Source organism: Ranitomeya imitator, chromosome 3, assembly GCF_032444005.1.
Source record: "Ranitomeya imitator isolate aRanImi1 chromosome 3, aRanImi1.pri, whole genome shotgun sequence".
In the NCBI taxonomy this organism is placed as follows: Eukaryota; Metazoa; Chordata; class Amphibia; order Anura; family Dendrobatidae; genus Ranitomeya; species Ranitomeya imitator.
The window spans coordinates 800,221,883-800,236,812 of record NC_091284.1 but is presented as its reverse complement, the minus strand read 5'-3'; the positions used below and the strand labels follow the sequence as shown (position 1 = coordinate 800,236,812).

At 47.4% G+C, this 14,930-nt stretch overlaps 1 protein-coding gene across 1 annotated transcript in view; it reads left to right on the top strand.

Annotated features, from left to right (window-relative positions):
- Window positions 1-12,813, top strand: part of DEUP1 (deuterosome assembly protein 1) — a 65,329-nt gene extending 52,516 nt beyond the window's left edge. The window contains exons 11-13 of the mRNA XM_069759230.1: window positions 624-805; window positions 11,720-11,945; window positions 12,509-12,813. Coding sequence (XP_069615331.1) covers window positions 624-805; window positions 11,720-11,945; window positions 12,509-12,679 — 579 coding nt within the window. The 3' untranslated portion in view covers window positions 12,680-12,813. The remainder of the gene's footprint in view (window positions 1-623; window positions 806-11,719; window positions 11,946-12,508) is intronic.
- The last annotated feature ends 2,117 nt before the right edge of the window (window positions 12,814-14,930 follow it).

Below are 14,930 nucleotides of genomic sequence, written 5' to 3'. Positions count from 1 at the left end.
ACCCCACAGTGTATTATATATTGTAGGAGTCAGTCCATTTTATACGGACTCAGACTGCACAGTCCTGCCCCCCACATAGTATGATGGCTCCAAATACTGGCTGATAAAATAAAACTACACGCCTTGCTCGTTTTCCCCGATGCGCTGCTACTCCCTGTACGGTATGTGGACTGAGACTTCACACAGCCAGCGTGACATTTTGACATTATTTTGCCTGTTGGGTAGACACTCGGTTGCACAGGCTGAATGGCTTCCTCCGCCACCATTATATTAAACTGTATCTGCATTCTAAGGAGCGAATATCATAGAAATGAAGATGCAAGAACTAGGGGGGACTCCATAGCGACTGTGTGGTCTGCCAAGAGTTTTTTCCCGCCTCACATTAGCCCAAGACTTAATCTTGTCACCCACCTTTGAACCCTCTCCAGGTCTGTGATTTCTTTTTTTACAATGCCTAGCCCAAAATGGAATCCCAAACTCAATGTGGACGTACAAAGCATTAATGGGAGAGGGGTGAAATATTAGATTTGGATCACTGATTATTTTTTTTTTTTAAGTCCCTAAAATCTCTTATTCCTCACTATGACATTCTCACTTTTGTCCCTTTTTCTGAAATCTTGAAGGTCTTGATCTCATCGGATGGACACAGTCGCTTACATGAGCTGACTCTAGAACCGGAGATGGAGACGCCTCTGGGGTCCTGCTCCGATGGGCAAGAACTGGAGGGTCTTCAGCTGGAGATAATGAAAACGTTTTCCTGGCAGAGCGGGATTACCGGGAAACTGAGCCAAGGACAACAAGACGGGTACATTTAATATTTACCGAGCTTTGAAATTAAATATCAAGACTTGTACCTGAGGTAAAATGTCCTCGGGCCATCCAAGCTCATCATACAGTTCTTACTTTTAGGACATTTAAGAGCCAGCCTTCTCTTCATTTAACCCTGTGATGTCTCAAGACAGCTCTGCTAAAAGTGGTACAAAGTGGTACTAGAGGTAATGACGTCCTGTTGTAGCCACCTGACCACTATAGGCCGGACATGACATCATGGCTTCATGTCCGAATGGAGACCACAAAAGTGGTCAACGCTGGAAAGACCAGAGGTTTAGAGCCAGTGTGTCTGTTGAAAACTTTTTTGGGGGAATATGGACAACCCCTTTAATTTAAAGGGGTGGTCCACCACTCAGACAACCCCTTTTTTAAATACTGTATTTAAAATAAAAGTAGCAGATATTGGTCCCACACCAGCTATGTCGGCGACAGGTCTCCCGGTGCTCATGTAGCATAGCAATGCCACATGATCAGCGGGAGGTCCGTTGCTGACCTCATTTAAGGAGGTTGTCTTAAAAGTGGACAACCCCTTTAAAAACTGTTCTTCCCGATTTTAACGCTGTATCACAAGACTTACACTTTAGACAGACCCCCTGCACAAAAGAGTGAAGGGGATATGACCCCTTTTTTCGTGATGAATGTGTAATGCTTAACCTCCACTGCGGGGGCGCTGCAGTAAAACGGATCAGTTTCTGAAATAGAATAATGGCAGACTTGCTGTGATTTCCCATTAACTTTTTCCCCAAAAAAAGGCTTCTAATACATTATATGAACCACAAAATGTGGCTTTAAATAGTACTAATAAAAAAACAAGCCCTTCAATATAAATATGACTATACATATTGCATAAAAGGCAAAATAACAGTCACTCTGAAAGCAAAAAATTAAAAAATACATATCAGAAAATAGCAAAGACCTTAAAAGGAACCTTTCACTTTGAACTTGCCGCCCAATTAGAGGTCAGTATTTTACAGAGCATGAAGAGCTGAGCAGATCGATATATAGGTTTGTGGGAAATGGGATAACTTGTTACTAATTGACTGAAATCCTTGCTCTTAATGGAGTCAAGTGGGCGGGCCTATGATCTGATTGACAGTCTCTCCGCGTGACTGTGCATGCTGAGGCAGTTGCCAATCACTAAGCAGAGCGCTGCCCACTGCACTCCTAATATCAGAGTCCAGGACTCTTTCTGGGGTTAGGAGTCCGATGGGCGGTCCTACTCAGTGATTGACAGTTATTTGTGTATTCATAGTCCTGCAGGAAAGACTGACAATCAGCTAGTAGGACCGCCCATTGGACTCTTAACCTCAGAAAAGCCAGTTTCTGGTATTAGGATTCTGGTAAGTGGTCCGGCTAAGTGACAGATATCTTTGCTTGCACAGTCATTCACGATAGACCGCACTATACAGTACCGACCAGCCCCTGGACTTCTAACTTTTGCTCCCTCTGGTGTTACAAGTCCAGTAGGCGGTTCTTCACGGTGATTGGTAACTCTGTTTTTATGCACAGTCATGCAGGAAAGACCACCAATCAGTAGGACCGCCCACTGGACTTGTAACACCAGAGATGTCAAAAGTTAGAAGTCCAGTGGGCGGTCCTACTGATTGGTGATCTTTCCTGCATGACTGTGCATACCGACAGAGCTGCCAATCACTGAGCAGAACCGCCTACTGGACTTATAACACCAGAGAGCGCAAAAGTTAGGAGTCCAGTAGGCGGTTCTGCTCCGTGATTGGTCACAGTCATAAAAGAAAGCCCGCTAATCCATTAGTAGGACCGCTCACTGGACTCTTAACCACAGAAAGAACGGGAATTTCAATCAATAGGTTACAAGTAAAGCATGTGATCTTTTTTTTTTTTTTCATTTTTCTTGGGCTGCTCACTGACAGAGTTTTTTTGATCTATACACACAAAGCTTTAAAAAACAGGTCCATGAGACTCCAAGCAGGTTCAATTCTCCTCCATTTTGTGGATCAGACTCTAAAAAATAAATAAATAAATAACTAAGGAAAATAAACTCCTAAAACAATAGAATTTTGTTGCATATATTAAAACCAACACTCAAGAGACCGTAATGATAAAATAAGGATCAGAGACCGGCAGGAAAAAACTGCCTATGAATGGACAATCCAAAACAGGCGGCACGGGCCTGTCTGCCCCTAGACGTACCCTCGTCCCCGGAGGTTGGCACCTTAGTGAAAGCAGTGATGACCCTAATAAGCCCCGACACTGGTGTGAACACCAGGAATACCAGATAGTGTATAGCCAAAACAGGAAAGCCTACGAACCCAATAGTGGGAGACCCCTACTACAGGCAGGGTACATTTAGGGTACGTCTAGGAGTACGAGATAAACTGACGACCCCATACTCTGAGTTTGATCAGAACAATCGGCCTGTTTTTCCTCATACATGGAATCGTACGTGTGAATGAGGCCTTATACTGATATCCATACTGACCTCTGATGGAAATTCCTCTAGGGTATTCTCATATATGCGGCAGAGACGGTGAAAAAACGTTTTCGGGTGAAAATTCCAGTGTGTACAGTAAGCAGCTGGAGTTATCAAAATCCAGACACTGTAATGAGAAAAAAAATGCATGCCGAATTTGTAGGTTCAGTGCAGAGTCTAAATCCACACACTTTCAGTGCACGTTTACAGTGCACGTTTTCCGTGCACGTTTTCAGTGCACGCTTTCAGTGCACGTTTTCACTGCAGATCTTCAGTGCAGATTGTTCTCAATACTGCAGCACGCAGGGTGAAATCTTCAGCAACATTCACGTGTAACTTATGCACCGAGGTTTTTTTTTTTTTTTGTTCTCCATTCATGACCCATGAGTGCGTACCCTATAGGGATAAAACGTCGTACTGTCAGGGTAGATCATGTCACTTCCAGCACTACCTGCTAACATCTGCATTAAAGGGGGCCGGTCGCTGCTCTCACCATGGTTACACAGGGACGTGTTCTGTCCGAACACATATATGGATGGGAGTACATCACATTATGTGCAGTGAGAGCGGGGAGGGGGGACACTGCCTTTTAGGAAAATGAGAAATTCCCTCTGCACCCAGAGCGGTCCGAGCCCTGCCGTCTACTTCCACATTATTCATTCCGAGCACTGAGGAGGTGAATAATGCAGATCTCTGCAGGATCCCGCTGTGAATTGCCTTTTACTGTGTTTGATAGAACTTCTGCCTTGTTCTGACGCTTTGCCGTAAGTCTAAGGAAAGAAGTACAGGAGGATGTGCAGCTCTGAAGTCTCTACTTCTGCTCGTGGTCAGCAGAGCTCTGAAGTCTGCACTTCTGCTCGTGGTCAGCGGAGCTCTGAAGTCTGCACTTCTGCTCGTGGTCAGCGGAGCTCTGAAGTCTGCACTTCTGCTTGTGGTCAGCGGAGCTGTAAGTCTGCACTTCTGCTTGTGGTCAGCGGAGCTGTAAGTCTGCACTTCTGCTTGTGGTCAGCGGAGCTGTAAGTCTGCACTTCTGCTAGTGGTCAGCGGAGCTCTGAAGTCTGCACTTCTGCTAGTGGTCAGCGGAGCTCTGAAGTCTGCACTTCTGCTTGTAACCAGCAGAGCTCTGAAGTCTGCAATTTTTCTCATAGTCAGCGGAGCTCTGAAGTCTGCACTTCTGCTCATGGTCAGCGAAGCTCTGAAGTCTGCACTTCTGCTCATGGTCAGTGAAGCTCTGAAGTCTATGCTTCTGCTCATAGTCAGCAGAGCTCTGAAGTCTGCACTTCTGCTCGTAACCAGCGGAGCTCTGAAGTCTGCACTTCTGCTCGTAACCAGCAGAGCTCTGAAGTCTGCAATTTTTCTCATAGTCAGCGGAGCTCTGAAGTCTGCACTTCTGCTCATGGTCAGCGAAGCTCTGAAGTCTGCACTTCTGCTCATGGTCAGTGAAGCTTTGAAGTCTGCACTTGTGGTCAGTAGAGATCCGCGACCCTCCTCATCAGTGGCCTTCTAACCGCGACTTTCCAGCTAAAACTTTCACAATGGCTGAAGAGCCACAAATCGGAAACTACTCTCCTTAGAAGAAGGGCCGGCAGCCATCTAAGGGGCATTGGAACTTTTTTTGGTCCTGTTGACCTCATGGGCATCGCAGTCACATTCCCAACACTCGACAGCCAACTAAAAAAGACAGGATAAGTAATTGTATGATATCTGTGTGTTTGCCGACTTATTCCACCCCCCCCCCCACTCACAGGTCATAAGAAGTCCCCTGTGGATAGAGCAGGAGTGGTGGTCTCACATAACGCTCTATTTACTCTGGGGCTTTTGGACACCTACATTTTAGGAACAACCCTTTTAAAGAAAACTTTTTTGTTTTACCCTTACATGCATGAACTTTGGGCTAAAAATCATTGATGCAGTTGGGGTTCAGTTAAAAAAAAATTGGCATTCTACAGATTTTTCTCCATCGTCTCATTGGGGGACACAGGACTGTGGGTGTATGCTATTGCCGCCAGGAGGCTGACACTAAGTAGACAAAAAAAAAAGTTAGCTCCTCCTCCATAGTATACACCTTGACACTGGCCCTGACAGCTCCAGTTTATGCTTAGTGTCCGTAGGAGGCACATCTCTGGGTTTTCCCAGATACATTCTACCTTGAGGATAAGATAGGGGCGACGGACCTTTTTGAAGGGGTCCGATCTCCCCAAACCAACAACGGGCGAGCACGTGTGAGTGTCGCCTCCACGTATCCTTTCCCGCGACGTGGGATTGCCGGACTAAAAACCTGACCACCCTGAGGTAACGAAACCCTAGGTTGTACAGGCATTCATGCATTGTCCGTGCAGCCTCCACTTCAATCACCAATGCATTGGACTGCGGTGCTTAAAGGATTGGACTGCGGTGCTTAAAGGAGGCAGACGGTCCCTCTCCTCGCCTTCTGAAGGGTGAAGGAGTTAGGGTGCCTGCACCGTCTTTTCCCATATATATATATATATATATATATATATATATATATATATATATATATATATATATATATATATATATATATATATATATATATGTGGATTTACGTGTATGCCTCTTTTCTAACCTGATGTGTTGTCAGAGGCTGCGGGGGGGCAGGGGGGCTCCTGCTTCATTGCACGGTCTCAGGTGGTAAAACGCCATGCTGCACTCAGTGCGGCGCCGGTTCCAGATTGTCTCTCCATAGCTAAAGCACGGGCGGAAGTTCCGCCCCTAGCAACTTTCTTCCGGCGGCCCGCTGCATCATGGTCTCTGTAGTTTCCTGCAGGATCATGGGCGGAAGTTCCGCCCCTAGCAACTTTCTTCCGGCGGCCCGCTGCATCATGGTCGCTGTAGTTTCCTGCAGGGTCGTGGGCGGAAGTTCCGCCCCCTTCAGCGGCGCGTTCTTCCGGTTTCGCGCTCCCAGCGTTTCTAGGAGAGTGCAGGTATGGGGAAAATCAAGTCCCCTGCTTTGGCCTTTGCACGATCCTTATGGCGGCTCCTCCCCCTTTTCTTGATCTTCATAAGGGAGGTTTTCTCTGCTCAGAGCTCGGTTTAGTGTGGTGCTCAGAACCGACGGGGACACAGGACTGGGGTAAGTGCTACTTCCCTCAGCCTGACAGCAGTTTTTTTTTTTTTGTTCTAAGACCCAGTAGCTCATAAGGCGTTTCATAGCAGCAACAGCAGCAATAGTCATCATGTCTAGAAGGACTAAGTCTCACACAGTCCTGTATACCTCATGCATTACTTGCCGGGCTTCTTTTCCGCATGCGCAAACTAGCCATTTCTGTGAAGCCTGCGATTCCGAACGCGCTCAGGAGCCCCCGCCTGCTACCCCGCCTGCTATTCTGCCGGGTATGCCTGTATCTGAGACTGCGGCGTCTCCCCCTGAATGGGTCGTATCCTTAACGCAATCTATGGCGTCTCTAACTAAGGCGGTTGAGTCCCTTCAAGCCCCTGTCAGGGACGTTCATCCATCTGTTTCGGAAAGATCCTCCGATTCTCAGGATCCTCCGGCCTGCAGGGGCCGCGATCCCTCTAGGCAGACGCGGGGGAAAAGAACCCACACAGCGTCTCCCGGTCTGTCGGGTGCATCAGCATCTTTGAATTCCGTCTCTCGATCTCCCTCACCTGTGGGAGTGAGTGGACATGGTTTGGACTTTGACTCTGAAGGGTCTTTTGATTTAGAAGCTCCTGATTATCAGGAATCAGTTGCCAGTCTCATTGAGGCCGTTAACCAGTCTTTGGGAGTAGAGGATGTAGCCACCTTACCTTCAGGTCATAGGGTGTCTTTTAAAAGATTCAAGCAACCTCATAAGGTGTTTTCTACTCATCCTGAGTTTGAGGATTTAGTCCAACGTCACATGGAGCGACCGGATAAACGTTTCTTAGGCTGGAAGGCCCTGGGTACCAGGTATCCTTTCGCACCCGAGATTTGTAAAAAATGGGCAGAATCCCCTTCTGTGGATCCTCCCGTGTCCCGTTTGGCCTCTAACACACTGCTGTCTCTTCCTAATGGGTCTGCTATTAAAGATCCAACTGATCGGCTCTTAGAGAGGTCGGTGTTTGAGGCTTCAGGGTCAGCCCTCGCGCCGTCTTTTGCGGCGACATGGGTTGCCAAAGCTATGATAGCTTGGTCAGAGTCCGTCACTAAGGCTCTTCAGGATAGGGAGTTTCCTGTAGAAGTGATAGAGATGTCTAATCCGATATCATTGGCTGGGAATTATCTGATTAATGCATCTTTGGATGCGGCAAATTGTTCTGCATTGGCAGCTGCAAATGCTATCGCTATCAGAAGGGCTCTATGGCTGAGAAATTGGCGGGCGGACTCTACTTCAAAAAAGTCCCTTACATCCCTTCCTTATCAAGGTGGCCGATTATTTGGCGCAAAGTTGGATCAACTTATATCTGATACCACAGGGGGAAAGGGTAATTTCCTTCCACAACAAAGGGTTAAGCAACCTTTTCGTCGCCATTTTCAAGCAAGGTTTAAATCCTTTCGTAACACCCGGTGGTCTGCAGCACCAAGCTCAGGTCCTCCAAGTCGGTCTAACCAAGACAGGGAGCACCAAGTCTCATATAGAGCCAATCCATTGGCAAGAATGCGATATCAACCATAAAGATCTAGGGGATCTAGATATCCTCGGTCTTTGGCTAAATGACTGGAGGCAGCCTCATGTCGTCTTCAACAAAGTAGGCGGTCTCTACTTCTGTTCCATCAGTCCTGGCTGTAAGTCGTTTCCGACAGATGGGTGAGAGAACTGGTGGTTTCAGGATACAAAATAGAGTTTCTCTCTCTCCTTCCAAGCCGTTTTTTTCCGTCCAGTCTTCCCAGTTCAAAATCCCGTCTAAGGGCTTTATTCAAAGCAGTCGAGTCTCTTCAGTCCAACGGCGTCATTGTTCCCGTTCCAGGGGTAGAAAGGTTCCAAGGATTCTATTCCAATCTGTTTACAGTCCCCAAGAAGGACGGGACTGTAAGACCCATTCTAGACCTAAAGTGTTTGAACAAGTTCATCAGCACTCGTCACTTCCGTATGGAGTCGCTCCGCTCGGTTATTGCGGCTATGGAAAAGGGAGAATTGCTAGCCTCCATAGATATCCAAGATGCCTATCTGCATGTCCCCATATTTCTTCCGCATCAAAGATTTCTACGGTTTTCCATAGGCGAACGTCACTTCCAATTCACAGCATTACCTTTCGGTCTCGCCTCTGCTCCCAGGGTGTTCACAAAGGTGATGTCAACAGTTGTGTCCATCCTGCACTCCCGGGGCATAGTCATTTTGCCATACTTGGACGATCTCTTGGTCAAGGGGCCAACTTTTCAAGCATGCAAAGAGAACGTCAGCATCACTTTGGACACTCTATCCCGACTAGGGTGGCTGGTCAATCTAAAAAAGTCATCTCTAGTCCCATCTCGAAAGATTTCTTTTTTAGGAATGATCTTCGATACTTCTCGGGGTCTGACTATCCTACCCCAGAACAAGCTACTCTGCCTTCGGCAGGAAGTGAAAATACTACAGCAGCCGAGTTTTCACTCAATCCTGTTTTGCATGAGGGTCTTGGGCAGGATGGTGGCGGCCATGGAAGCAGTACCATTCGCCTAATTTCATCTTCGCCCTCTCCAGCAGGCAATTTTGTCAGCCTGGAACAGGAGTCATGTTTCTCTCAACCTCCGGTGCCGTCTGTCTCCCCGGGTCAGGCAATCTCTCATATGGTGGATGAGGAGTTCCTCTCTGCGGCAGGGGAAAGCCTTTTCTCCAGTCCATTGGCTGGTAGTTTCTACAGACGCCAGTCTTCTCGGTTGGGGAGCAGTGTTTCACCAACACACAGCACAAGGTTTTTGGTCCCCAGGGGAGTCAACTCTTCCAATCAATCTGTTGGAGATAAGGGCAATTGGGCTGACTCTGCAGCACTTTCACCATCTTCTGGCGGGTCACCCGGTCCGGATCCGATCGGACAATGCCACGGCTGTGGCTTACGTAAATCATCAGGGGGGCACCCGCAGCAGGTCAGCCATGCGCGAGGTAGGGCAAATCCTCCGCTGGGCCGAGAACAACCACTCCGTGATCTCGGCAGTTTACATCCCGGGTAAGGAGAACTGGGCAGCGGACTTTCTGAGCCGTCAGGGTCTTGCGCCCGGGGAATGGTCTCTTCTGCCCGACGTTTTTCCTCCCAAGGGTAGTCAGGAAGATCAAGATAGAGGGAATTCCGGCAATTCTATTCGCCCCAGATTGGCCTCGGAGGTCATGGTACGCGGACCTCGTTCAGCTGATTGCCGGGGTTCCTTGGCAGCTACCAATGCGGCCAGATCTTCTGTCGCAGGGGCCGATATTCCACCAGAACTTAGGGGCCCTGCGTTTGACGGCTTGGCCGTTGAATCTTGGATTCTGACCCAGGCCGGTTTTTCTCAAAAGGTAGCTTCCACTATGACTAATGCTCGAAAGACGGTTTCTGCGCGCATTTACCACCACACCTGGAAAGTTTTTCTCTCGTGGTGCAGGAAGAAGGGTCTTCCTCCTTTACGGTTCTCCGTTCCTAATATTTTAGCTTTTCTCCAAGCTGGTTTAGACTCAGGTCTCGCTCCAAGTACCCTTAGGAGGCAAATATCAGCCTTATCGGTTCTTTTCCAGCGCAGGATTGCTACCATTTCACAGGTCAAGACTTTTTTGCAGGGAGTCTCTCACATGGTCCCCCCTTACAGAGCCCCGCTAGAAGCTTGGGACCTTAATCTGGTCTTGAGCGCTCTTCAGGAAGCCCCATTTGAGCCCCTCCAAGAAGTTTCTTTAACGTATCTTTCTTGGAAGGTTTTGTTTTTGGTAACCATAACCTCCATTAGGCGGGTGTCGGAATTGGCGGCCTTGTCCTGCCAGTCGCCGTTTCTGCAATTTCATCAGGATAAGGTAGTATTAAGACCAGTTCCCTCTTGTCTGCCAAAGGTAGTTTCCTCGTTTCACATCAATGAGGACATAGTCTTGCCTTCTTTTTGTCCTGCACCTTCACACCGTGTGGAAAAAGCTCTCCATACTCTGGACCTGGTGAGAGCGCTGAGAAGATATGTTTCTCAGACCGCTTCTTTTCGACAGACGGATGTCCTGTTCGTTCTTCCTGTGGGTCACAGAAAGGGACTCGCAGCCTCTAGGTCGACCTTAGCCAGATGGATACGAGCCACCATTCAGGAGGCCTACCGCATCAAGGGTGCAGCCATCCCGGCTGGGATCAGGGCACACTCTACTCGAGCGGTAGGGGCTTCCTGGGCACTTCGGCACCAAGCTTCAGCAGAACAGGTTTGCAAAGCGGCAACTTGGTCCAGCCTGCACACTTTCTCTAAGCATTATAATGTCCACACTCAGGCCTCTGCTGATGCAAGTTTGGGAAGAAAAATTCTTCAGGCTGCGGTATCGCACCTATAGGCGGTAAGTGCCTAGGGGTTTTGTTCCAGTGAGTCTTTTTTCCCACCCTGGGACTGCTTTGGGACATCCCACAGTCCTGTGTCCCCCAATGAGACGATGGAGAAACAGGGATTTTTGTGTTACTCACCGTAAAATCCTTTTCTCCGAGTTGTTCATTGGGGGACACAGCTCCCTCCCTATTTCTTCTTGTTATTTTTCTACGAGGTTGTTCAGACTGTAGTATTATTCTAGACATGTTGTCTTTGCTCTAATGCTGTTGTGTTTCTCTAAGGCTACGTTCACATTAGCGTTGCGCCGCCGTGCGTCGGCGATGCAACGCGCGACGCACGCTAAAACGCGCAAAAACGCGCGCGTTTTGCGACGCGTGCGTCGTTTTCCGACGAAAATCGGACGCACAGAAAATGCTACATGTAGCGTTTTCTTGCGTCCGACGCTAGCGTCGGAAACGACGCACGTGGCGAAAAACGCCACCAAAACGACGCACGCGTCCCCTATGTTAAACATAGGGGCGCGTCGCCGCTGCGTCGCCGGCGCAACAGCGACGCACATTGGCGGAACGCCAATGTGAACGTAGCCTATCTCCTACTGCTTGTGCACCAAACTGGAGCTGTCAGGGCCAGTGTCAGGGTGTATACTATGGAGGAGGAGCTAACTTTTTTTTTTGTCTACTTAGTGTCAGCCTCCTGGCGGCAATAGCATACACCCACAGTCCTGTGTCCCCCAATGAATAACTCGGAGAAAAGGATTTTACGGTGAGTAACACAAAAATCCCTGTTTTTCTTCCCCTGCACATTCACAAATAAGCTGAGGAAAAAAATGATAAAGGTTACAAGCTCTCTTTTCTGATGGAGACAACCTGCAGCAGCAGACACTGAGAATATAGAACCCAATAGTAAAATGTAATTTTAGCCCAAAATGCATGCGTTTAATTAAGAATGTTCCCCTCAGGTGGACAGCCCCCTTAAGCTTAATTTTCTCAGTCCCATCCAATCCATAGATCTCATCTAGCTTTTCTATCCTTTTATTTAAGATCAAGTGAGGAAGATGAAGAGACCCCAAAGATGGCTGATGATGACACAAACAATAATGTCAGCAGCTACCGCCCCGGTGACGGCCTGCTGACGGACCACGAATGTCTGGACTTCATCCTCCCGAAATTAAGGAGCCCGACTCAGAACGACCATCACTTTTCTGAGATGGATCTCACCGACTTCTCCCCCTCAGTATATGATCAGTCCGGAGACTCTACTGCAGAGGTCAGTGACATTACTTGCCAGTTTAGAAAGAATATAACTGAATGGCTGCACAGTTCTCTCTATGATTGGTCTGAGTGATTCATGAGCGCTCTGCCCAATCATTGAACAAAAGATCAGGAAGTCTTCTCTTTCCCTGGGAGGGGGGTAGCTTGTGAGCTGCATGGTCGCTCAGTTTAGAGGGAATAGCGCTCTATGAACTGAATGGCACAGTTCTCTCTATGATCAGACTGACCGTTTTGTGAGCGCTCTGCCCATTCTTTGAACAAGAGCAATTTTTCCTGACCCTCCCGTTGTTTCTGAGCTGTTTGGTGCCCATGATGAGCAGATCAAAGGTGGAGCTAGATGTGTAAATGGGACTAGGGCCGCTCCTACAGAGAAGCCCCAGGAGCTCCGCGTCCCAGGGTTGGACCTATTCTGACCTCTCTTGCAGGAGTTCACTGTAATAATAATAATCTTTATTTATATAGCGCCAACATATTCCACAGCGCTTTATATTCCTGGAAATTCCCTTTACAAGTTTTCATTCTATAGAAGCCGTTCTGCTCCGTCTTGTTGTATTTCAGCAATCCTTTGTATCGGCCGCAGAGAGGTTCCTACAGGAGGAGAACCGACGAGCCCGGGACTTTGAGAACATCTTGAACTCGCAGATTGAAGAACTTCAGCGACATTCTGAGCACACGGTAAAGAGATGCAGATCTCGGGGCCACGGCGACTGTCCCCCTGCATCGTCCTGACGGGGACGGAGGAGACATCTGCAGAGGTCACCTGTGTCCGGGACTCACGCAGAACCTTGTGTCGCTTATTCTCTGCACATTCTGGGTCGATTAGTCATGTTGTATTTTTATTAAAGATCTCTGCTTTTGGTCATTAAACAGAGACCATCGTTTAATCCAATCCATTTTAAAAGGTCCAAGATCCCAGCCCAATATCTAGTAGGTGTTATAATAATAATATTAACAAATACCTTCAATTAGAAATGTAGTATAGTTCTTCTGATAAGCTATGTCACTTACCTCATGTGCAGGGCATTGGAGTAGCTTAGGTATCCATGGTTACAACCACTAAGGCTATGTTCACACGTTCCCGATTTCCCTCCTTTTTTTTCAGGACTAAAAACCGCAGCTCTTGGCAGAAAACGGAGGTCCTTTTTTTGGTGCGTTTTTTGATGCGTTTTTTTATGCAGTTTTCTAGGAAGTTTTTTAGGGTTAAAATGGCTGAAAATACCCTAACCCTACCCCTAACCTTAGTGGAAAAAAAAAAAATTCTTAATTTTTTTTATTGTCCCTACCTATGGGGGTGACAAAGGGGGGGAGGGGTCATTTACTATTTTTTTATTTTGATCACTGAGATAGGTTATATCTCAGTGATCAAAATGCACTTTGGAACGAATCTGCCGGCCGGCAGATTCGGCGGGCGCACTGCGCCCGCCATTTTGCAAGATGGCGGCGCCCAGGGAGAAGACGGCTGGACCCCGGGAGGCCGGGTAAGTATAAGGGGGGGAGATGAGGGCACGGGGGGGGCGTCGGAGCACGGGGGGGGCATCGGAGCACGGGGGGGTGGGATTGGGGCACGGGGGGCAGCCACACTGCAGCGGTTCTGCACCACAAACCGCAGTAAAACCCGTAGATATATTTTTCATCTGCGGGTTTTACTGCGGGTTTGACCTCACAATGGAGGTCAATGGGTGCAGAACCGCTGCAGTTCCGCAAAAAGAAGTGACATGGTACTTCTTTTTTACCGCGGCTATTCAGCGCGGCTTTTTCCGCGATTTTCCGCAATGTGGGCACAGCAGTTCCTGTTTTCCATAGGGTACATTGTAATGTACCCTGCATGGAAAACAGCTGCGGACCCGCAGCGGGAACATCGCGGCGATTCCGCATGAAAAAAAGGATGGTGTGAACATGGCCTAACAACTAACTGTTACTATATGAGTGGTCGTAACTATGGATACCCAAGCCTGCACATGGGGTAAGCGACAGTTAATCAGAAGAACTATACTACATTTCTGATTGGAGGTATTTGCTGATACTATTATTCCACCTACTACATATTGGGATAGGATCTTGGAGATAGGAATCATGTGATAAGGCGCTGCCACCAACCGTGCATCCATGATAACGTTTTTTAATTTTATGTAAGGAATTAATTGCTAAATGATCTGCAATTTTCTGTTACTTTACACCTGTAAAAAAAAACATTTTCAACATTTGCCTGTAAAAGAAAAATGTTGACTTTTCCCACCATTATTAAGATTTCTGCTTCTCAATGACTGGAAACACCAGAACGTTTCATTATGAGTTTCCCGCCTTGTAAGTTCAGCACGCGACATTAATTTCCTACCGATGTGTAGGTGGCATGGGGGAATTTTATGTAAGCATTGTATAATCCGTATATTTTTTAGGATATGTGTTTTTTTTAAAAAAAAGTAAATATCTATGCCATTAAATACAATGTACAGGTATACCCTCTTCATATTTTATAATGGTGTTTTGTTTTTTGCCATGTGTAGACAACTCGTATTTTCTAGTCACATACAGAGCTGCATTTAAGTCCAAACATGGAGCATTAAAAGGGGTTTGTCGCACAAGGAATAATAATAACTTCCACAATTGGATGTATTTAAAAAAAAAAAACATGTTCCTGTGCTGAGATGATCTTATAAATGTGGCCCTGCTGTGTACTGTGTAATGGCTGTGTCTGACCATGCAGAGCTGCTCCAGTTCATGGCAGGCCCCTGGGCAGGGAAGGAAACATAAGAGAGTATACAGACAGGACAGCTGGGGAATCGCAGCGGATTCTGTCTGTGAGGTAACACATGTTTAAAAACAAGCAACAAATGTTTTACCTCACAGAAAGAATCAGCTGTGATCCCCAGCTGTCCTGTCTGTATACTCTTTTGCTTCCTCCCCTGCCCAGGAGCTGTGGTATGATCAGACCATGTTCTTGTGCCGTCAGACACAGCCATTACAGTACACAGCAGGGGCA